The sequence below is a fragment of the Molothrus aeneus genome, chromosome 7, assembly GCF_037042795.1.
Source record: "Molothrus aeneus isolate 106 chromosome 7, BPBGC_Maene_1.0, whole genome shotgun sequence".
Classification (NCBI taxonomy): Eukaryota; Metazoa; Chordata; class Aves; order Passeriformes; family Icteridae; genus Molothrus; species Molothrus aeneus.
In genome coordinates this window covers 20512294-20536111 of record NC_089652.1, presented here as the reverse complement: position 1 = coordinate 20536111, position 23818 = coordinate 20512294, and the positions used below count along the sequence as shown (strand labels likewise).

The window sequence follows — 23818 nt, the reverse complement described above, 5'->3', positions numbered from 1 at the left end:
CAAGTGAGCAGTAAATAAAAATTAAAGTCCATAAAGAATAGACAAATTTTACCATTAGCATTTTCTTTATAAGGTGTGTGTATTTTTACAGATGTGCACATTTTTAAGTCTCTTAGCAAATGATGATGGAGTGCCTTCATTACTGCTGGCAGATATAATCCCTGTTGTGTATTTTACTTACATTTCTCAGTCTATTGAAGCAATTTCAGTTTGATTCAGCAGGTCATTAGTCATTGCAGATTTACTTTAATGGGTGTATTACTGGCTGGTCCACATGCCTGTCCTATTTCACAGACCTGCCTTCATATCAGAAAGAAGGATGTTCATCTTCAAGTAGCAGTGCAAGCATTGCACATACAGTATTAGTCAGGACTTAGGCATACACGGAGTACAGGACTGGAGCACTCAAAATGCCATTGGAGCTCCTTTCAATTGCCCTGTTCAGTTCTGGGACCCCACTGCTGTGTTTCATCTGCTCCACAGCAAACTGAAAAACCTGGAATTGCTGTTGAGGATGTCAGTACAACACCCTGACCATTCCTATATTGTGTGCACTGAGGAACACCGAGTTCCACATTGCAGCTCAGCCGTGGGGGAATATGTGCCCTTCCAGGGAAGGGTAATGAGGCTCGTGAAGGGTCTGGAACATAAATCCTATGAGGAGCAGCTGAGGGAGTTTTGGGTGTTCAGTGGAGAAATGGAGGCTCAGGGGAGACCTTATTGCTCTCTACAGTTCCATGAAAGGTTGTGTAAGGTGGGGGTCTCTTCTCACAGACCTGGGGAAATGACCTCAAAGTGTGCCAGGAGAGGATTAGGTTGGATATTAGGAAAAGTTGCTTTGCTGAAAGGGAAGTTAAGCATTGGAAAAGGCTCCCCAGGGAAGTAGAGAAGTCACTATCCTTGGAAATATTCAGAAAACAAGTAGACATGGCACTTCATTATATACTTTAAGGGGCATGGTGGTATTCAGTCAAAAAGAATTTTAAGATCTTGGAGGTATTTTCCAATATTAATAATTTGATGAATCTGTGATTCTCCCTGCTTTGGTGAGGTACCTGCCTCTAAATGCTTGGTGGTTTTTTTCTGATACAGAAGAATACCCAAATTTATCTTACAGAATCGTGTGCAATTGAAAGACCTGTGGGGACCTTGTGAAGTCCTGTCTTTTGCACTTTGGTGCAGCTTCTCTGATAAGGTGATTATCACCAACAGGAGGTGCTGCCATCACACAGTCTGGTTGATGTCCTCCATCAGTTATCTCCCTATTGCCATTAACATTATCACTGCCATGAGCAAGGTTATCCATAATCACAGGTCCTGCCATTCCACTAATTAGGGTACTGTCTTTAGAGTATTTTTGGATCTACTTTGGTTCATTAGGAATGGACAGGTCACTGAGGGCTCTGAGAAAACCCTTTGGTCTCTAAGTGCTCTTGCCATCTTTTGATTTTGCTGTTAAAGATAGTGAGGAATTTGAAAACACAAAAATACATCCTGTTGCAGTTCCTTCAATGTGCCCTGTAAAGTACTGTTTGAATTTTGTAGAGCTGCTAAATTACTGAGATTGCCTTACATATGTGCCCATGCATAATGTGAAAGAAGGTATGAATGAAATCCTTAGGAAGGTGTAGCTTTTTCTGAATTATCTTCATAGAAGGGTAAAATTTTATTTGGTGTAAGGTCAATAGCACAAGAGTTGACCTGAGCTTTGAACTTAAGCTGCATGTTTAATTGCTGGTTAATGATAGAAACTTCAACTCTGAATGAGTTAGAAGTGGTGGTGCTGGTTTACTATGGGAAAACACATGTAACTAAATGTAGGCATTTCTTTTTTCATGGCATCTTGCAGTTATTTATGTTGCCAGCAACCAGGCTTGGAATTTCCTTGTTAATGAGGAATATGTTTTGATTGCTATTTGTTGACTCATGTTATGAAATGCTAACAGGTTGAGAGGTTCTTGTATTTGATTTTAAAATCAGTCAGCTCATCTGAGCATTAAAAAGCAAGAAATGCAAATAAATTCAGCAAAATGCAGTGCAATGTCTTAGCTCAAACTTACACAGAATGACAGGACAGGGTATACCATGACAGCATCTCTTCATCTGGAATAAGGAATAATGTGGTGAGAGTTGTTAAAAATTGAAAAGAGAGGTTATAAAGCAGGTTCCCACTAGTTTTTAGAATGATTTGTGCAACTGATTATGTTTCTATATTTTTAAGTTGTCCATTATAAATTAGTGCACTTTGCACACAATACAACCAGAGATAGTTTTTGCATTACATGATGTTTTTGTTGGCTTAGAAATCATCAAACAAAATAAGTGTTGTCAGAAGACGTTCATGATAAGTACATAAAATATGGTTGTAAATGCAAAGTGTCAGTCAGCTGAATGGGTAGCTGTGTTTACATGAAATAGCCATTCACAGAAGCCACAGGTGGGATGGGACAAAGGATTGCCTGTACTGTCATAGGAGAGCTCAGCAATGCAATTGTTATGCATGGGTGTTCCTACAGGGATCCCTGGTAGGACTTTCCTCCTCACAAAGCTGGGGCCAAAGTCAGCAATAATCACCTATGGAACAGCAGCTGGCATTTAGAGGAAATGGTGAGGCAGAGAGCACTTAACCATCTCCACTCCTCCCCAAAGGCTGATGATATTTGCAGAATGGAGAAACTGGACTAGTGTGTTGTATGTCTCATAAAAGCACTCTGGAGGTGGAGGGTGCTGAGGAAACTTGGATCTTTCACTGAAATTTTAGTGGTCAGGTTCCAGCTTCTAGTATGCATCCTAACAGTGAAACATTTCTGCAAGATTTCCGACCAAACACTTGACAGTGAGGTAAAATGCTTAAAATACAAATTAATCCCTCTCTATTCATGTCAGACTTGTCTGTGAGCTAGTAATTTTCAAAAACCTTTTCAAATGTGACTTAAATCTGGCATCAGGCAAGCATTCCCATCCAGCTCCTCCTGTGAGGTGAATGTAGCTTTGATTTTACCCTAAAGGAACCTACTAGAAGGATAGAGCAGTGAAGTGCTCTAGGTAGGTGGTGGTGTTCCACAGCATTGTCTCTCTTCTCTCAAATTTCCTCTAATTTACAACTGAGTATGCAGTTCCCTTCTAGACTTTGAGATTAAAATTTCTTCTGGCAAATACCTCCCCTGTCCTCAAGACTACATGTTTCTTTTGGAGGGTGTATTTTATGTCACAGGATTTCCTCTTAATGTAGATTTCCAGAATGTAGGAAAAGTGTTTTATCATTCAGGGTTGGAAACTTGTAAATTGAGTGTATGGAGACTCTTAGAAAATACCTTTTTGAAGATAATAGGATAGAAGGAGAGGTAAGAGAAAGAGGTAGAAGCAATTTCTGGATACAACCTTTTCCTAGATTTTGTTTTCTATGAAGGTTGGGAAGCAAGCTGGCTTTTATATGCAGCATTCTGACCTGGATTACCAGGAGGGATTAGATTTTGCTGTTCTGTGGTGTTAGACTTGATGAAACTGCATGGAAAGTCATGCAGCAGGTGGAGAATAGTGCTAATCCTTCTTGCCATAATGGTTTGTATGACACCAAGTATGCAAAAAGCAGACAGATTGGTGGTAGAGTGTAAGAAATGCAGCATTTCCACTGATCTAAGATAGAGCTTCAATCCAAAAGGCTGCTTCACACATGTTTTTTCCAGCCTTTTGAAATTTTACGTGCCTAAGATATTTCTGCACTGGTGACAATGCATTGCTTTGGCCTCATTGATGCAGGAGTGTGAGTAATCTGCTGGGGAGCCATATGGTTCACATTTATTTTAATGTGTCTTTGACATCAGGAGAATAGCTGAGACAGCAGAAGAAAGTGCTTATGTCTTGGAGTTCAGCCAGAACTGAGATCATTTAAGTTTTGTAATCAAAGAACTACCAGTTTTCTGGGTAAAAAATGTTAGAAAATCATGATGAGCTTAAAATGTCATTGCTATCAGGATTGTATAAAAATAGGAAGCAGATTTTGCATTTGATGGATGAACACAGCTTCAGCGGGTGCTTTTCTCAGGGGGAGGTTTGGATTCTGTTTCAGCCACTAAATATGCAGAAGGAAGGGCTGCATCTTCCACAGGTTTCTCACTGCTGTAGCTCCAGTGCCCAGCTTGGAAAATGAGGATGTTGAAAGGCAAATGGACAGTGCTGATGCATAGTGCCTTGGACATATGAGAGCAAGTCAGGAAAGCTTTGCTTCAGTCTGCCAGCATATTACTGCTCTTGCTTTCCTATTGCATTAGTTATAATTTATTCATATACAAATGAAACTTGGGTGATTCTTTTAAGCATAGGTTGGATTGCTAGTGGAAATACTGATTTTCCCCTTTAGAAAGGGGAAAATTTTTTCATGGGATTTGTGAGTTGGGTGGGCCAATGATGACATCTGTTACCAAGATACAAGAAATAAATGATGACTAAGTATGATAAAACCTCAAATTTTCAAATTTTCAGTAAATGTTACTAGGTGTATATTCATGCTTTCTAACAGATCAGAACATACATATTTTGTGTGTTCTTCTGCTCTGTCTTGAGTTAAACAGTGCCCTTAGCAGTGATTCCAGCAGATTGAACATACTGTGTAAGGTACAGTGCATGCACAATAACAAATGCCCCAGACTCTTGATAAGGTGGTAGTTCTGTTTTGGTTGGTTTGAAGTAAAGGGTTTGAATCAGTTATAGAGCACTTTGTCCCTGACATTGGAAAGTGTTCAACATTTCCATTCAATATTTAATAGTATTTTTGAGCTCACATCAAGGCAGCCCTCTGCTCAGAGATTTTTAGGAAGTGTAATAGAGCAGGGACACAGTGCTTTGCAGTGCTGACTGTGCTTCTTTCCGTGCCCTTGGTAGCTGAGGTGGTCACAATTCTCATGTCTCCTCGCTGACATTCTAATCTGTGCTTTTGACTAATCAAATACAATCCTGTAAACTCCTGCAGCTCCTGCCAGATCTATTCTTGTAAACAAAATTCACATAAATATGAATATATTCTAACTCCTCCCGACAGCAGCATTCAGGAGACGGCTGTGGAGTTATTCATAGGGCCTTAACTCTGCCCTTTAATGAGCACTACCAAAAGATAGGATGTGTTCCAGAAAAAGTAATCCCATGTATTCTGAGGGCTCTGAATGTTTACACACGTGTTTAATTACAGACTGTTGTATAATTTGTGTGACTCAGAATTACAATGTTCATAAATAACAGCACAAACTTCAATGGCATTTACAACAAATACGTGTCAGCTCTCTCATTGTCTTCATACACATCTTCAATCTAGTGCTGACTTTACAGTGCCAGTGACACTGAAGTTACCGTGTGTGTCAACATTTTCATGAAGTTCATCTTAATTCTGACAGTTTTAATCAGTGACATATCAAAAAAACCCCACAAACAAACAACTTTGATGGTGTGGCATTGACAATTCAATTACTGAAACTGATAAGAACTATAAAAAAATTGAAGATATGCATTAATGGGTTCTTTAAGACAGCCATGACATCTGCAGTCAAAACTGAGAGACTGCTGACTGAAGTATTAGGCATAAATGTATGGCAGTGCATGAAATTCATGTTCTGAATTTTGATGCACACACATGGGCAAAAATGCACATAGTGTAAAAGCTCATTCATGATTATCTAGTTTTTATCAGAGATGATTTTTTTTTTTCATCTGGAAGTAACTAGATCACATACTCTTCTGCTTAGCTTCATTTAGCTATTAATGTTAGCGTGTAGTGTGTGAATACAACCTAAGGGTCATTATTTATGTTTAGCCATTAGTATGAAAGTAGTATCTGTACCATAAAAAGATTGAGACTTGAAAAAACAGAAGTGCTTTTATTGCAGCATTTGTCATTCCTGCCAGTAAAGCAGCCTTGTCAGGAGTTCCACAGCTAAGATCTAAACCAGATTACTATCAACACAGACCTTGTGTCATAGATACTCAGGTTTACAGATGAGGATTCAAAGGTTTGTTTGATTCTCTAACTTGTGAGATTCACAGGTGCAGTTACCTTTGATTTCTTCATGAAATGTATTTGTATTTTTTTTTTTCAAGAGCAACTTTCCCTTTCTTTCTTTGAGTATTTTGCAATAGTATTATTTCTCATTTGTGACTGGTTCATTTATTTGGCAAAAAAGCTGCCTGCCTTTCCGTAGCTGCCAGTATTTATTCTGAAATAGAGGCATCATCCAGTCAAGATCCAAATAACATTGATACTGATATCAGAAATTGGATACACCCCAGAATGGTTTAGATACCTCATTCAGCAGAAAAAGGGTTTTTTTAATATGCACTTTCTTATGTATTAGAGCATATTGCCAGTGCAGGTTCTGATTTAGTGTATTTGCTTTTATGCTACATTGAAAGAGAATGTTTCAGTATGAAAATTACCCCATCTTACAAATGCTCAGAAATTGGTTTTATTAAAGGCAGTTTTGTTTTGGAACTGTGGTATGTATGAAAAAGAGCAACACATTAAAGCCATATTTAATATCATGCAAAATTGACACATCCCTATCAGCCAGTCTGCTAATGAAATACCCTCTTCCCTCACTAAAGGCTTCCTATAAATATTTTTGACAAGCTTTGTTGATAGGAGATTTGCTTCAACTTGGATGCAAGTTAAAGATGCCTAATGTAACAGAATTTGTCTTTTGATTTCTCTTTGTACATGCTACACCTTTTTTTTGTAACACACTTTACTAGCAGCATGTGAGTCACAGGACCCAATCATATTTATCTGTTTTATATTTATAATCCAGCACACCTGCAGGAGGTCTGTTATTTATATAGCAAAGCATATACTTTACCATACTTTGAGCAGCTTATTAGTATTTAGGAGAAGTAATCCTTTTTCAGTGAGCCACAAAGTTCAGTGATAATGTCTGTAGGACACACTGTCTGTAATTTGGATACAGAGCTTTATTTTCTAATATACTTGGTTTTCCCACAGTCTGGTAGATGATGCTAGGTGTTTTCACAGTTTTACTTCATGTAGAAGTTTGTGGATTTACCTTTGTGGTGATTAACATTTCACAACCAGTAATGGAGGCTGAACTGTATTTTCCCTGTGACAAGAAACCAGACCTGTTACAAAACCAGACCTGAAGGCCAAGTGGGTCCCATCTCTGGAAATGGTGGAATTCTAGATTATCAGTCTACATCTTGTTGTTCTTACTGCTTTTATAGAATGATTCCAAGCCATTTAAGAGTGGTCAGGCACCCTTTAAATCATTTTACTGCCTCAATTCTGGCAATGAGGCCTCTCATTCATACCTGCACACACCTGCAGTTGTTGCTTATAAACTGCAAAGCAATGACTTACAAGCTGCATTCTCAACAACCTGTTGCTATTTTGCAACAAATCAAATAAATTGGACTGCTCATCTTAAAAATCAAGGGGTGTCCCTTACCTTTCTCTAAGGTTTGTGTGTCTTTTTTTATTTCCTCTAATGGCATGCAGCTATTATCAGTGAGAAACAATAGATCAGTATCATGGGAAGGAGTTGCTAAGTGTCTGTAGAATCAAAAGAAGAAGAATATTTAATAGTTAAAATCTGGCATTTTTTTTTAAACACGTTTCATATGTTACTGCATACGTTTACTAAAAAACCTGAGCACAGGTATGAGTGGAATCAGAAAAGAGTTAGAAAATACTAGATTTAGTTTTTATAAAAATTCTACACATTAGACTATATACACACACATGTATTCAGTGGATGGCAGCAGAAAGACAGATGGAGATAAAGAAAAACAAAATCTGACTGCTAGTCAGAATTATTTCTATATCATTCAGTGGCGATGATGATGGTATGAATTTTTGAGACAGTATAAAATACTAAACATACTGCTTTTATAGTTTCTCCAACATCAATTTCTCACAAATTAGGTAATTGGATATTCTGATCTTTTCTGTTATGAGCCTGTGCTGTAATGATGTGGATCTCTCCTGCCTTGTGCAACTTTGTTGGCAGGGGTTGGAAGAGGTACAAGTCATTGGATCACCATCTGTCTGGTGACACTGAAGGAAGTTTCTTTCGCTGGGATTTGATTGCTTTCTTGGTAAAAGGATAAAACATTTTTGTGATGCGATGGGAAAGAAAAGCTTTCCTGGCCAAGTATTTCTCTTCTGAAGTAGACAATGGTGTTCATGACTGTAACAGCTTGTAGGGGCTTCTATTTCTAACGTTCCCTTCTTGTCCTTCTCACCTTGGAATACGGTGTCTGTGTAGTCAGGTGTTGTCACTTGTGCAGTTCCCTTTGTCTGAACACATCTGCAGCCTGACTGGAGGTCAGCATTCACACTGAAATCTGCCTCTGTTCCAGCGTCTTCAATCCTGAAGAGGGAGAAGCGTAAGAGAACAAAGAATGTCCACTTCAACTGTGTCACTGTGTATTACTTCACGAGAAGGCAAGGCTTCACCAGCGTTCCCAGCCAAGGAGGGAGCACGCTGGGAATGTCCACTCGCCACAACAGCGTGCGCCAGTACACCCTGGGGGAGTTTGCCATGGAACAGGAGAGGCTCCACCGAGAGATGCTGAGAGAGCACCTAAGGGAGGAAAAACTCAATTCTCTAAAGTTAAAGGTAAAGCTTCTCTAAGACTTTGATCTCTGCCCTAATTTAACTGAACAGTGTCAGAGCTATAGGCGCCCAAGGTATGTGTGTTAAACAAAACAATCACCTCCTATGAGCTCCATTTTCAGTTGGAAATAGATGTTTTCCTGGAGTTTTATAATTTTACTGAAGATGCATTTTTGTTTGATTATACAAAGTGCTCTTGTAGTTGTCACTGCTGTGTTCCTCCAAGTGCTTACAGGGAGGTTGTTCTTTACTCCCTGTTTTCTGCAGAGAGTGGTGGAAGTTAGCCTTGAACAAGGTGTCCAGCAGAAGTCTGGAAGTGCCAGGAAGAGAATGAGTCTTCTAACTTCTGGTTTTTTGTGTCATGGATTGCATTGCATGTATTTTTGACTTTTTTTCAGATGAATCCTGTAATTAAAAGTGAACAATATTTAGAATTGTAACTGAGCTTTTTTCAGTCTCCTAACTGTTTGGGGTTTTTTCATAACTAAATAGATTCTTAAATAAATTCATAAGGTCCTAAAATCTGAACTGTCATAGAACAAACATAAAACCACTCAGGATGAAGGTGAATCACAGACAGGTATTTGGACAGGTTGGAAACCAAAGGCTAGTAGAGTGCTATTGACTTATCCCTTGATAGAGGTTATACCTGTAACATCTCACATCACAGGATTTTCAGAGCATCAAGTGTGAATTGTGCTGTGTAACTGACGACTAGCTGTAGATCCCTTGGCTGACTTCCAGGAATCAGCTCAAAGAGAGGAATCCCCAGTGGAGTGAGTAAAGAATAGTCAAGCACACAAATATTTCACTTTTCTTAGCAAGAAAATAAATCCAGAAAAATCACAGATCTTATTTACCTTGAAAGAGTAGATGAGGCCGTTTAGCCTTTATGCACTGGAGCTTGGCTCTTCATCCTTTCCTAATCCTGCTCTTGGCTGGGATGTATCTCCTTTCTTAATTAACTCATTTCGTTTCCACCCAGTCTGTTTTGGGGACACAGACCATACTTTCTGCTTATTTTCCAAATACATGTTTTTCCATCTTCCCAGCCACTTGTTTGAGTGGATGATTATTAAGATTGTTAAGTTTCTGCAAAAATCTCTTCATAAATATGGAGTGAATAAGGAGAGCCTTATTTGCATTCCTTATTTTTGTCTTACTGGTGTTAAATTTTTTACCAGAGTGAAATATTCCTATTCATCTGGAGCATGTATAAAAACATTGGCAACAAAAATCTTCCTGTTTAACTAGTCCATTAACCTCAGTTTAGTTGCATCCCTGATTACGTGCTTGGTTTAAAAAAAAAGAAAAGAAAATTTCAAACATGAAAAGAAAATCCAGGACTTGCTGAATTAGTGAAGAGTCACTGTAAAGCACTGAGCATGTTTTTTTTACTTAAGAAAACAGGGCCTTGCTGATTTTTTATTACAGAGATGGAAGAGCTTCTTGGTCATTCACATAGTTTCTAAATGAATAAAAAGGGAAATGTGGCATTCTAAGGTGACAGTGTTAGCAGTTATGTCAGCAAAACTATTATTAATTTAATGAAAATGTGCTAATCACAACTTGCATAAAAAAATGACATCACAGAAAAATAAAGAAAATGAGAAAATGGAGTAGAATGAAGTTTAGTCAGAGGTTTTTCTATTTGAAAACCATTATGTAAATAGAAAGTAATATTTTTGGTGTGGTTTTTAATTTCAGTTTCTCTGGGATTTTTTTTTTGAATTGCATGAAAATATACAAATTGGTGAGTAGAAATTATTTGCTCCTGTAGAACCTGTTAAAAAAATATAAAAATACAGGAATATATTGAAATTGAATTTCCATAATATTAGATACTGTTTTTGTTGCTAAAAGCAAAAGGCCAAATAAGAAACATCTCTAACTAAAAGCAGATAAAGGCTGTGAAATCATCTTCAAGTCACTTTGGCCATTTAGTACCAGCACTTTGATGAAAACACTGCTGACAGGAGCATAAACACTTATTAGCAGCAGAGTGTGAAAATTCTGGATGTAAAAGCCATCTTATCAAATGAAAGGTACAAGATAATCATTTGAGAAAGCATGAGTAAGCACAAAAAATTGCCTAAGAGAGTCCTTACTCATAATGTCTCCTGAAATTAACATTATTAGCATGAAACCAGTCGTGTAAGGCTGCCTGGTCTGTGGACACAGTAGGTTCCCTTTGTGGGAAGTTATAAGGAATAACTTCCAACTAGGGCAAGGCAGAGATGTCCATCCTGCATTTTTCCTGTTTTACTGAGTAGGACTGAATTTCACCCAAAGGCTTCATATATTCATTGGCCTTTGTTCTGTGGTCATGACATTAACCTTTAGATTTATGAGGAAATTTACCCATCTACTATCAAGTTTAATTTAGATGAGCAATATTATGACAATCAAGAGAGCTTAATGTTCCCCTGAAGTTCTGGAAAATGTATTTGGTAGTTTTTGATAATCTTCCTCCTTCTGTAGTTACCCAGTTACTTTTTTGAGAACTGTTAGACTCTTTCCTTTTATTAATTTATTTGTTCTTTGTGTGGCAAAATGGAGGAAAAAAAAAAGTTAGAGGCGACAAGAAGGAAATCATCCTGCAAAGGAGTCAGGAGCTGAGGTGCTTTGCAAAGGCAGTCTGCTGTCTGATGGCACATGGTGGATGTTCCAGCCTGCGGGATGCACGTGGCATTCAGCACATCCCTGCAGGCCAGTCCCTGATGCTCCACTGCTGTGGAGCAAAGTAGTTAAGGTTTGCAGGAGGAGGAGAAATACGTGCCAGGGGTGGAATGGTTCTGTAGGTGCCTTTGTGTGCTGGCCAGTTACAGCATTCACCTCATGGGTAAGAGCCCTAAAAGTTAATTTTTATTAAACAGTAATTGAATAAAATAGTAAATTAATTACAGGAGCAGGGATTAGAATTTTTCTCCCTCCACAGTTTCAAACTTAGATTAAATAACAGTGATCTGCTTAAGGAATGGTTTGAGCCTTGTGTATATAAAACTAGAGAAATGAGATTTCTTAGATAGGTCATTCCCCTGTTGCATATTAAACAAACAAACAAAGAAATCAAAGAAACATAAATACACTCTACTTAGTGCTACCTTGCTAACGTAAAATGAAAAGATATAAGCAAGAATGCCATTCTGGACTGAAATATTCAGGCTGAGTTGTGTGTATGGTGAGGTATTAGCTTCAGGCAGCTAATTCAAGATGCATTTAATCCCTGCATGGATTTACCTCTCTCTCGCTGTAGAGTGTACAGGAAAAAGGATGACTTCTAATGTTGCTTTTCCTACTTTACTGAAGGAATATGTTGAAATACCTGGTGTAAATAATCTCCCCATTGTCCCAGGGCCAGGCAGAACTATTGAGGGAGCTATTACCCCCTCTTTTACCAGTGTAATGTGAAATGTGTAACAGAAAGTGGAGTAGTACATAAAATATACCATTTTACAAACCTGTGATGCATCATGATCTGAACCTATGCCAGTAGTATCATTGCTATCTCAAAAGGGATATTTAAGAATTTCAGAGAGCTCAGAGACAGGAATCAATTAAGGTCTCAAAAATTATCTTGTGAAGCAATACAGAAAAGACTAGATTTCAAAATGGCATGAGATCTAGCAGCTAATGGCAAACAGTAAATTTAAGTAAATAAAGAACAGATAATTTCTTACCTTCATTACAAACTTGGTATTAAAAATGTGGTTTTAATTCATATTCTAAATGTGAAAGAAATGCTTGGTCACCCTATCTGTGATCATTTTCTGGAACTTCCTGGCAGTCATGCAGCATTTTTACATACAGCTTTTTGTCAATTGATAATGCATTTCACATATTGCCATCTATGACATGACGTACGTGTGAGCATTGTTTAAGGACTTCGTTAATTGTTTTGTGCAACAGATGACCAAGAACGGTACAGTGGAATCTGAGGAAGCCAATACACTGACTCTGGATGACATTTCTGATGATGATATTGATCTAGACAACACAGAAGTAGATGAGTACTTCTTTCTCCAACCCCTGCCTACAAAAAAGCGGCGGGCACTGCTGCGAGCTTCTGGAGTGAAGAAGATTGACGTGGAAGAAAAGCACGAACTGCGAGCCATCCGCCTGTCCAGAGAGGATTGTGGCTGTGACTGCCGTGTGTTCTGTGACCCAGAAACTTGCACCTGCAGTCTTGCAGGCATAAAATGTCAGGTAAATGTCTACATTATTTTCATTATTTAATTGTCTGGGGAGGGGGAAGGTTGTGTGTCCATGCACGTGTGTGTACTTTCTGTTCTCAACATTATAACTCTTGGAAATTAAGTATTAGGCAGTAACACTTGCGGATATCCAACCTGTTTGTTAGTGCCCTGTTTTAAGGCTATATGGTGGGCAATCAGTACAATCTCCCAAAATATCTTCAGTATGATTTTAGGCACATACATGGCTTAGGGGATTTTTTTGTTCTTACACAAGTATTCTGCTCCTCATACTCCTTTTAGGCCTTTATCTGAATAGGTAGATGCAGACAACAGAAGAATAAGTAGCCTGCAGATTTCAGAAGGGATATTACCTTTTATTTTAGAAACAATTAGCAGACACTCCAAATGTGAATTATAGTCCAAACTCTGTGGGAAACAGTAAATGACATTGTGCAATGCTGTCCTTTATGTAACATGCATGATACTTAAAATCTGTGCATGATAAATTTGCATGTAGGCAGTAAAAAGGTATCTGCTAATATAGCAAGTTTTTCCTCTGCAGACTGAAAAGGTATTTCATATTGTACATTTGCATAGTGTCAGCTGTACATGTCCCACAATGTTCCCTAAAAGATATTTCTGCTAGTTCTGCTGAATTGCTGTATTGCAGCTGAGTCTGCTTCCTGAAAGCATTTTTCGCCATCTCATAAAGCCAAGCTAAACTTTCTCTGCTATTTAAAATAATGTAGTCTCTTTGCTGTTCCTGTTTTCATCTCCACATGTGGGGAAGATATACTGGATTGTTTTGTGTGGTTCTCCTGTGCATATTTGATGTTTAGGTGTTACAGTGCAGGTGAAAGTCACAGACCTTAGGCTGTCTAATCAAACTTGCCAACACATGGATTCAAAATTTTAAGATATTAGATGTAGAAGTTCTGTGCCTGGTCTGTTTACAATATTGCATCTAGAATTGACTGGATTACTTTTGAAAATGCACTTGAGTATTTGTTCCTGTTTTCTGAGATCAGGTGTCCCCATTGGTAATTTATAAAGGTTTCTGTACATAATTCATTTTGTTTCAATGGATGTCTAGTTTCCATGATTTTTACCAAATTTTAAGGTGTTTCTGGAAACACTTTTGCCTGGATTTGAGCACAAAATGAAGTAAAGCTATAGCAGATCAAGAAATTGAAAAGCTACCTGTTTTTCTTCCACTATGTAATACTTTTACCTATGGAAAAGAATCAGTTTTCCCTTCTCTGCAATAGTGGAGCATGTCCAGGCCCCTTACTGTTCTCTCAGTACTGCTAAACTCCAGGGCTGACTCCCTGAATGATTGTTAGCTTTGACTTATTGTACCAGCATTTCTCAAGGTGAATCCCACTTCACCTTTGTATTTCTCTAGGCTGTCTAGGCTCTGTCATGTCACCAGGCTTTTGCTTCCTACTGTTAATCTGTATTCTCTTTTTTAAAAGGTGGATCGTATGTCTTTTCCATGTGGTTGCACTAAAGAAGGGTGTAGCAATACAGCAGGTAGAATCGAATTTAACCCTATCCGTGTACGGACTCACTTTTTGCACACGATAATGAAACTTGAATTGGAGAAAAATAGAGAGCAGCAAGTTCCAGCACTCAATGGCTGTCACACTGAGATAAGTGCACACAGTAGTTCCATGAGTCCAGGACCCCATCCAGTCGAATATTCGATTGCAGAAAATTTTGAGATTGAAACCGAACCCCCGGCTACAGTTATGCATTCCCAGTCAGCTGAGGACTTGGACTGCCCAGGGGAAGAGGAGGAAGAGGAAGATGGGAGTAGCTTTTGTAGTGGAGTTACAGATTCTAGTACACAGAGTTTAGCCCCTAGTGAATCAGATGATGACGAAGAGGAAGAGGAAGATGAGGAGGAAGATGAGGAGGAAGAAAAAGCAGATGATTTTGTAGAAAGTATGAGCTCCCATGCTGATATGGTGCCTCTTCCTTCTGTCCTTTGCTACTCTGATGGAACTGCTGTGCATGAAAACCACTCTAAAAATGCCTCATACTATACTAACTCTTCAACTCTGTATTACCAAATAGAGAACCACGTTGCTGGCACTGCTAACCAGATTGGTGAGACTTACTCAGAAAGGGATGCTGTCAAGAATGGTAGTCTTTCTCTGGTGCCTTACAACATGACTTCAGAACAGTTTGTTGACTACACACGGCCATCAGAGGAAACTTTTAGCAGCCCTCATTACCCTTCTGCAAACCCCTCAGTGATTGTTTGCTGCTCATCTTCTGAAGGGGATGGCAGTGCTCCCTGTAACAGTTTATACACTGAGCATAGGCCGAGTCACCCACCAGTGGAATTTCACTCATACTTGAAAGGTCCTTCTCAAGATGGCTTTGTCTCAGCTTTGAATGGTGACAGTCATGTGCAGGAACACCCCGCTGAGAATTCACTAAACCTCCCAGAGAAGAGCAGACTGCACGAAGAGTGCATCAAATCACCAGTGGTAGAGACGGTGCCTGTTTAAAATTAAATTATTCTAGGACTGACTTCCTGTGTTAAAATTCACTCCCACTGGATTTTCCTAGAAACTTACTTTTTTAAGAGGTAGATGATACTTGGACTATAGTCAATGTTCCAGACACATTTTGTTTTCTCAAGCTACACTGGCAGTGGTATTGCACAAAACCAGTTCATGTAAAGATTTAAATAAAAATAATCAACCCCTTTTTTTGATAAAAATAAACAGATAAGTAAAAAACACACCCAACATATTTCAAAGTAGCCTACCTATGAACGTATGTGAAACCTGCCAAGGTATCTGAATCAAAACTTCCATGTTTTTGACTGTCGGGCCTGTGCAAGATTGTTAAAAATGATACTTTGAAATAATCATGTTTAGAGTCCTAATTTTCAACATATCTGAAAAGATGGTAAGTTTAATGTAAAAATAACTACTGTACAAAAAAAAAGTTTTAATTGTTCTGTACTGTTTGTATTTTATTTATGGTAGTTAAAGATTCATGTTTTGATAAAAATGAACAGCATGTTCATTTGAGCAGAAGATCCATAGTTACTTACAAAGAGCATGGCCACTTTTCATCTGGAGTACCTTGTATTCTTCCTTATTTTTTCCTAATACTATTTCTGATAAATCATCTTGAAACATTTTTAGAGTGTACTATTTTTCTCTTTTACTGTTCTTGACAAACAGAAGAGTCAGAAAGGGGGCATTTACATCTAGAACAGAGAAAGGTAGACAATCCTCGATTTAAAACTAAAATCAGTGGCATTCCAGAGCTAGTACCCCATCCCCAAAGGAGAATGATCTTGTATATAATGGCAAAGCAGTAGCTTAAGCTCACACAGCACCTTCAGCCCAGCCACCGTTCAGATCCTTACGCACTTTAGTGCCACTTTGCAGTACTGTACGAACTGCGGGAACTGTGAACCTCTTCCGAGAAATGCCATAGCTCCAGACCCTGAGGCAATGTAAGGTCTTAAAATTCACTGTAACAAAACCTGTATGTTTCTCCCAAGCCAGTTTAATGAATATGTCAGTATGCAATTTATAAAAGCAGAGCCTTACTGATCAAAGTTTAAATAAAGCATGGGAAAAAAATGTGGAAGTGTCTAGATTGCCTAAATTTTTATGATATACAAGACTGGCTTTTGTGAACTTCTGATTGTATCTCAAATTTAGTACCATTTGGTCTTATAAGGAAACAGTCCATTCAGTGAGGAAAAAATAGCTTCAGAAATTTTTTATCTGCAAAAGTCTGCAAGCAAAAGAACATGTGCATCATATGGATATCCATTACATTGTGATCCACTTGTTTTTAAATGGAATGGGAATGAAACTATCTTTAATTTATTAAACAACCTTGCTTTTGTTTAGAAAAGGAGGCATAGGAATCTGCTTTTCTCTGCACTGGTAATTCTGCACTGCCTTATTTGGATTTCAAAGTCTATTTCAGCATTTTTGTTCTTCTAATACTGAGATTTCATTTATTATACATCAAGTAGTTGAAATGTAGGCCTGTCTTGTTTGTCAAAATACAGATCAGCATTTTAGTTTTTATCTGTGTCAAATCTAGGTGGTTAACAGTGTGCATGTAAACACAGTGTAAATTTTATCTCTGTAACAGTGATTCTTCTGGTTAGAAGCTCTTTAAAACATCATGTACAGTACTCCAGTAGAAGAACTGCCAATGTAAAATATGCTTTTCAAAAAAAGAGCTAACTTAATTGTTTTTATATGAAATCTGGGCAAAGTGATTCCTCGTATTTATGCTAAATTAGCAAAATATTTTTACTCCATGTAGTAGCTGGAAAGATTTTTTTATTTACTTGTTTCCACAAGAAGTCCTACATGTTTTATATGAACTGCATTGAAAAGTCTAGTTCTCTAGGGACTGGATTCCAAACTTGCAACGTATTCCATCTCCTGGAGAGCGCACTCATGCTGGTTATCTGGCTCAGCACTTCCACAGCCTCTGCTCCTCGCAGTCACAGACCACTCTAGGCTCTTTCTCTAAGGCTGAGTAGCCAGGTAAGTGCCTGTGTTCTCCAATGCCATACAGCAAATACCCATGATTTTTAAAGAGAAATGCGCTAGTCCTTAAAGTTCTGCACTTAAGAATTAATTATTCTGTTCAAGATATTCTAAGGGCAAATATAACAAGTCTCTTTATATATTGGGGTCTTGCTTTAACAGCGGGCTTAAATTAGGCACTCCCTTAACACCAGCAACAAAAGCACAAATCTCTTTTGCTTGAGCTGGGACAGTAGATGAGGATCAGTAGCAGCTCTTTAACTTCAGAGTGTGTTGGAGAACCACACACTTTACTGAGGTATTTCTCTCAGGGGAAAGTTAAATTAAATCTTTTGCTTTGTTATTCGTGCCCTTACTGAGCAATAAGGAATTATTTTCTTGGCCCCTGTCCTTTCACATGAAAAATATCTTTAATAATATCAGCAAGCACAGTAAGTGATCAACTTTATAAAATACTTCTCAGCTAGCTTTAAATATTAAGGTGATGGTTATTTACTATTTCCATTGGCACAGATTTCTGATCTAGAGTAGGATGTAGAAATCAGGTGAGAGTCGAGTTTCCCATCACTTGTTTAAACATTGATTTATTTTTTAGAACAAAAAAGCATTCTCTTCATTTAAGGAAAAGCCAGGCTTAAGTCATGGGATGGAAAATATTTTCATGTTATTTTCTGGGCTAGTATATACATGTTTTAACATGCTGTGTCCCATTTCCCAGCTGGTTAAAATTCATGTTGATAACCAGTCCTTTCATTTTGGGTAGGCTGTTTCTGTGTAATAAAAGTATTATGTTACTAAATGATATCCAGCAGTATTTGCTTCTGTATCAACACAGTATATTACTTGTGAAAATATCTATATTACTGATAGTCTTTATCAGCTTCATTTCCAAGATATCTAGCTACTGGTAAACACTCCTAAGAAGCCCAGTATATATTTGTGATTATATTGCATCGTTCACAAAAATGAGTCATAACAAAGGTATTTCCCTTTCTTGAAAGAAACTGGAATTTTCACCGAGACCATGACTGGAACAGCACCTAAAAGCAGATGCCCTTTTGCCTATAAGGTGAACTTCACCTCTCTTGGAAAAAGGTGCATTGTTAAATATATATAATGCTTTAATTGATGTTAGACATGAAATTAGAATTTCGTTGGCACTATTACAGCAATTGCAGTTGTTGCTTAAGAGCAACAACTCATGCCCATTGAAAGATCCTTAAAATTAAAAGCTGGTCAGGAGGAGCTTCTAATATTCTTTGTTGAGCTGTATGCCACTTAGATTAGAAAATTCTAGATTTGTAAAGCTTTACAATTTTTTATTTGCATAAGTTCCTGCTAGTGAATCATAATTGGAGTTGACATCTGTTTATTTTAAGGCCATTGGTTCCACTCCATAGTAACTATTACTTGCTATAGATAAGGTTCAGCTGCTCCCCTGCTCTGTTAGCAGTGGGATCCTGCCTTTGGTCCAAGTGCTGCAGGACTCCTGTGTGGTATTAGTGGTGCTGTTACTCACTAGATTGCTGACTGATCCCAGGCCAGATCCGGTTTCTGACCTGATCCCAGGCAGTACCTTCACAAACACAGCTGCTTTGTTAAAGATTGTACACATATATTTGTATGCAAAACTGAGCATGGATAAAAGGTTTTATTAGTTCAGGTGTTCCTGACAGAAATGTGCTACACTGGATAGGGAGTACTGGGCTCAGACAGAGGAGACTTTGCCTTTGTCCTGTTGTGTCATCATGTTCTGTGCTCTGGTTTGTAATGTACTTGGAGATACTGTGATAAAACATAATTCTATAGTATAGAACAGGTAAAATACCATTTTATTCTCATGTTTTGGCATCATAACTGAATTTTTGTACTGCTGACAATGCCATTTTCCAAATTAAGCCCAGCCCAGCTCAGAAGTGACCAGAAATTTTTCATGAACATGAAAAACAGCTGAAATGAGCTCTCCTTTCCTTAGACTGGATTAATGAGCAGAAGTTAAAAAGTAAATTTTACAGTGAAAAAATTAGACTAAAAGCTGTGTTGAATACACAACATTTACCTGTCTAGTGCTTAACATTTGAGCAGCAAGATTGTGGTTTTCCTGCAACACCATACTTGGCAGCAACAAGCAGTCTTGCTCCTCTGCATTCTTTTGCCAGCTGAATTCTCTCAGTTGAAACTCCTTGTCTAGGTTGCTCCTGTAGCAATGCAGGTGTTCCTACTCAAACATAAAGCAAAACAGACCCATGATACCCTTTTAAAAGGCATTTGTTAAATAAGGGCACTGTTACAGCTGGTGAGTTTTATAAACTGATGTTCATTGTGGCAGTTGTTTTATTTCCTGAAACAGTCAGGAACAGAAGAGGATGATATGGAAAATCCTTAAGCATTTGGGGGTGTTAGGCTTTCCTGCTGAGACTAAAGAGTAATTCTGTCATCTGCTTTATTACAGTTGCAGGACAGTTGATGTAAAATACTTTGAAAATCTAGAATTAACTCAGAGAATATATTCTATAGAATTTATTTCTAAAATACTAAATGTGATTACTATTTTTTTAAAATGGTAGAAAGCTGTTATTTTCAAAACAGAGTCTAGTTCACTTACGTGTTCCTTGGTATGAAAAATCTCATCAGTGTTTCAAAGTTTTTTTAATATTCCTAATTTTGCTATTCTCTGTAATCATTGTCCATGTGCAAACTATTGTCCATTTTCTCCAAGAAGTGTCAAATCCAAAGTACAAATACTGTGAAGTGAGGAAGAAGTGCAATGTAGTTTTAAAGATGTCTGAATGAACACACACTTGAGTTCTTCACAAGTTTTTCCTTTTCACTGTCTCTTCCCTCCCCTAAATCCAACACAGCTTTTAATTTTATGGCTAACAAGAGTATAGTTTCCACTTAAGGAGGAAAGTTGTGACATCTTTGAGGACTTTTCTGCTACCCTAATAGCTGATTTTACTTTATATGGATATCCACTTTATGGAACACCTCTTTTGCAGTCTTAGTAATTTCTTTTTAGTTCCTTCCTCCCTTCTGGTGTTTGGGAGGTCCATTGTACAGTAAGACTTTTCATTAAAATCAAGCAAAAGGGCAACTCTGCTGTCCTTTGTGCTGAGAATGAGATCTTGAAAAGCCAGGTTGGGTGGGGTTTTGAACAACATGATCTAGTGGCTGGCACTAGATGGTCTTTCAGATCCCTTCCTAACCAGGCCATTCGGTGATTCTAGAGTTAAAATATATGTTGCCCTACTGCTGTCTTTAAGGTTAGGCAGACAACCACCCCTCCGAAGGTTCCATTGACTGGAGAACCATATTCTTGGTGCTCTGTGTTGCACCTTCTCAATTGAGATCGTAGTCCTTCATCCAAGGCTGGGGGTGGAACAAAAAAAAATTCAAAAGGTACATTTTGTACTTTATAACACAATTATTTTAATATGGAGCTTAGCAATGACACTTCTCTTTCTGAATGAATGTCCAGCAGACCCAAGTCAAAACAAAGTTTGTCTCTCATGTACGTTCTTCTCTAAGTTCACTTTTCAAACATACCATGAAGATGGGATTAGCTTTTCTTGATAGGGAAAATGGTGGAAGATACAAATGTGCATCATTGTTCTAATAAAAGGATCAAGATAATCCTTTGTCTTCAAACACTTGAGTGAGTGCAGGGAGGATAGAAAGAACAATTTAGAGGAAAAGAAAGATGAAGCCAAGAGGCAGATTGATACGGATTATTTTTCCTATTAAGGGAAAAATAAAGCATTTTAGAAAAAAAACAACTGAAGGAAAAAGGTGAATTACGATCTCTTCCGAGCAAGGATGGTAAAGTATATGGACATTCACTACAAGCTTGCCCATGTTAGATTGAAATATTGTTTCTGTTATTTAATATATTGTAACCAAACATGAACTCAGTGGAAATAGGAACTGGCATTTTTTCCAGGCCAGAGTTATACAGGTGGCCATTAAATAAAAGACTTAGCCAAATCCATGGGGTAAAAAAATGAAAAAGCAGCACCCTAGAAGCATTGCTACTATGTCACTCTTTGCTGATGGCAGTTTCAAAGACAAGTTCAAAATCATCTTAGTTAACTCTGCTCCCGGGCATCTATTCTTATATACCCAGTTTCTCAGCTAGCAAGAGATGCTAAAAGCAAAGGCAAAATGTCCTTTTATCAGTATTTTATCTTGGCATTTTCAAATGAGGCTTAGTACATTATGGCAGGTAATTTTTTTTAGGTTTCTCCACCTTAAACTTCTAAAATACATTCTTAAGAATGAAATTTTGGGTTGGATTTTGGATGAAGGTTAATCTTGCTGGGGTAATGGGGGAATCACTGTAAAGAACCATTTGTGAGTCTCAGATATAGATTCAGCACCAGTTTTCAGCTTCTTGAAAAGATCATGATGTGCACTGGCAGCTGGTTCTCTTAAAACCAGAAAGGAAGCATGCTGGTTTTTTCCAAGCCATTTCACACAAATACCACAACTTCAGGTCTCAAATGCCCATGTAAACAAGGCTTAATAACTGGGCACTTCTTTTAACTGACTTGATTGTAGGCACTTCTATGGAAATATGTCTGAAGTGTAGTTTGTGAAATATGTTTAAAATGTGTTTGATGTCAAATAAGCGCTAGACATTTAACAGTGCAAAAATAGTCAAAATCTGTAGATTACAAAACTGTTCCTAAGATCCTCAGCCTGTAATATTGTCTTAGTAAAGTTGATCTTTTAAGTTACATTGCATTCTGGTGTAATAACCTTTTACAAATAAAATTATTAATACAAATGTACTTGTTAATACCTGTTAACATAAAACATGGCAGTTGGTTCTTCTGATTTATTTCAATCTCCAACTAATAGAAATTTTGTAAAAAACACATTGCCTTTTATATGTTTTAAGTGTTTTGTTTTAACAGACTCTATTAACATTCACACTGTCTAGTCTGTCCCTGTCTTTAAGCAGGTTCATCTCTCTCTGTATATGTACATATATATATTTCCCCACAAGAATATAAAATTGCTTTTGAAATTTTTGTTGGCAAGTGGTAAATAGTACACCATGGCATAAACGCAAAAGCACTTAAGTTGATTGTCTTTCAGACAGGTAATCCATTCAAATGGGACTAGAAAAAAGGCATAATTGCAGCCATTAGTTTAAAACTTGTACATTTCTTCTAACATTACTAATTTCTGAGAAAAATAATTGTTACGTACTTAACATTTTCCATTACAGATGATCTTGCATACTAAAATTATGGAGGTCTCAACAGTTAAGCAAGATATTTATTTGGACTGCTGCTTTTAAACTGTTTGAAGAAGCAAAGGGAAAGAAAGTTCATCTTAAAATCTGTATATGGAAATAATTTTAAGCTTCATGAACTACACATTTCCTTAATTTCCTTTTTTTAAACAAGTTGTAACATCAAAGATGCCAAAGGGTAATATAAGCTACAATAATATTCAACAGAACTTAACCTAGATCTTATGTTGTAATAATTTATTCAAATTAACTGTATTCTTCTGTATTTATATTTTCCGTATTTATTATGAATGATATGAAATTTGATGTATTTATTGTGGCTTATTACTGCAGTGTATATATTACAAAAATGAGCATTTTTAAGTCTTTAATATTAGTTTTTTTGTTAATTAGTGGCACTTGTATCAGCTGTATTTTTATTATATATTGTACAATATATATTGTCCATTGTTTGCAATGAAGTAAACCAGGTTTCTACGTTACATCCTGGCTGCCAGTGCATTGTGCGTCTCATTTCTGCTCTGCAGTCACTGGAGAGCCTCTCTCAGCTAAGAGAGCTGGCATCAGTACTGCACCTCCTCCCTTACACCTGCAGAGCCTCCAAAGGCACTCTGTGAAATTTCAAGCATTTCTCCCATTCCTGATAGTCTGATAGAATAAGGAGAAGCAGTTTGTGTGGAATTTCTGTGTGTGTGTTCTTTTGTTTCTAAATATTTGTATGCCAATTAAATTAAATAAACAGAAATGCCTTCTTAGGTATATCAATTTGCCCTTTAATGATACTACTGCCTACAATTTTCTGTGGCCAGGGAAATACTGTACCTGATTCATAATAAGGTAATGAAACAATTGTTTTCAACAGCTGTTGGAATAAAATTTTGCAACAGCTCTCTCTGGTGGACAATTTGCAGTAATTTTACACATCAGATCATTTCAATGGCAGCATTCAAAGAATACTGCTACATTTCAGGACAACTGCTTATTTTGAAAATTGATGATCAACATAGCTTCATTAAGAAAATAATTAACAATCACAGCACAATCTCTGCTATCTTTTTATTCTGATATTTATTCCAACTGCGATTTATAAAAAGTAAGTTGTCCTTAAGTTTTCTTATCTGATAAATTACATAGAGCTAAAATGTCTGTGTTAAAAAAAAAAAAAAACCAAACTATAAAGATGAGAGGTTGTGCTCTATA

At 37.4% G+C, this 23818-nt stretch overlaps 1 protein-coding gene across 5 annotated transcripts in view; it reads left to right on the top strand.

Annotated features, from left to right (window-relative positions):
* The window catches only part of CSRNP3 (cysteine and serine rich nuclear protein 3), a 97859-nt gene extending 74482 nt beyond the window's left edge, over nucleotides 1-23377 (top strand). For 4 of the 5 annotated variants that reach the window (XM_066553932.1, XM_066553933.1, XM_066553935.1 and 1 more), the window contains 4 exons: nucleotides 8359-8618; nucleotides 12525-12821; nucleotides 14287-17355; nucleotides 22592-23377. In XM_066553932.1, coding sequence (XP_066410029.1) covers nucleotides 8359-8618; nucleotides 12525-12821; nucleotides 14287-15330 — 1601 coding nt within the window. In that variant the 3' untranslated portion in view covers nucleotides 15331-17355; nucleotides 22592-23377. Of the gene's footprint in view, nucleotides 1-8358; nucleotides 8619-12524; nucleotides 12822-14286; nucleotides 17356-18359; nucleotides 18454-22591 lie in introns of all 5 variants that reach the window. The other variant, XM_066553934.1, reaches the window with a different exon arrangement.
* The last annotated feature ends 441 nt before the right edge of the window (nucleotides 23378-23818 follow it).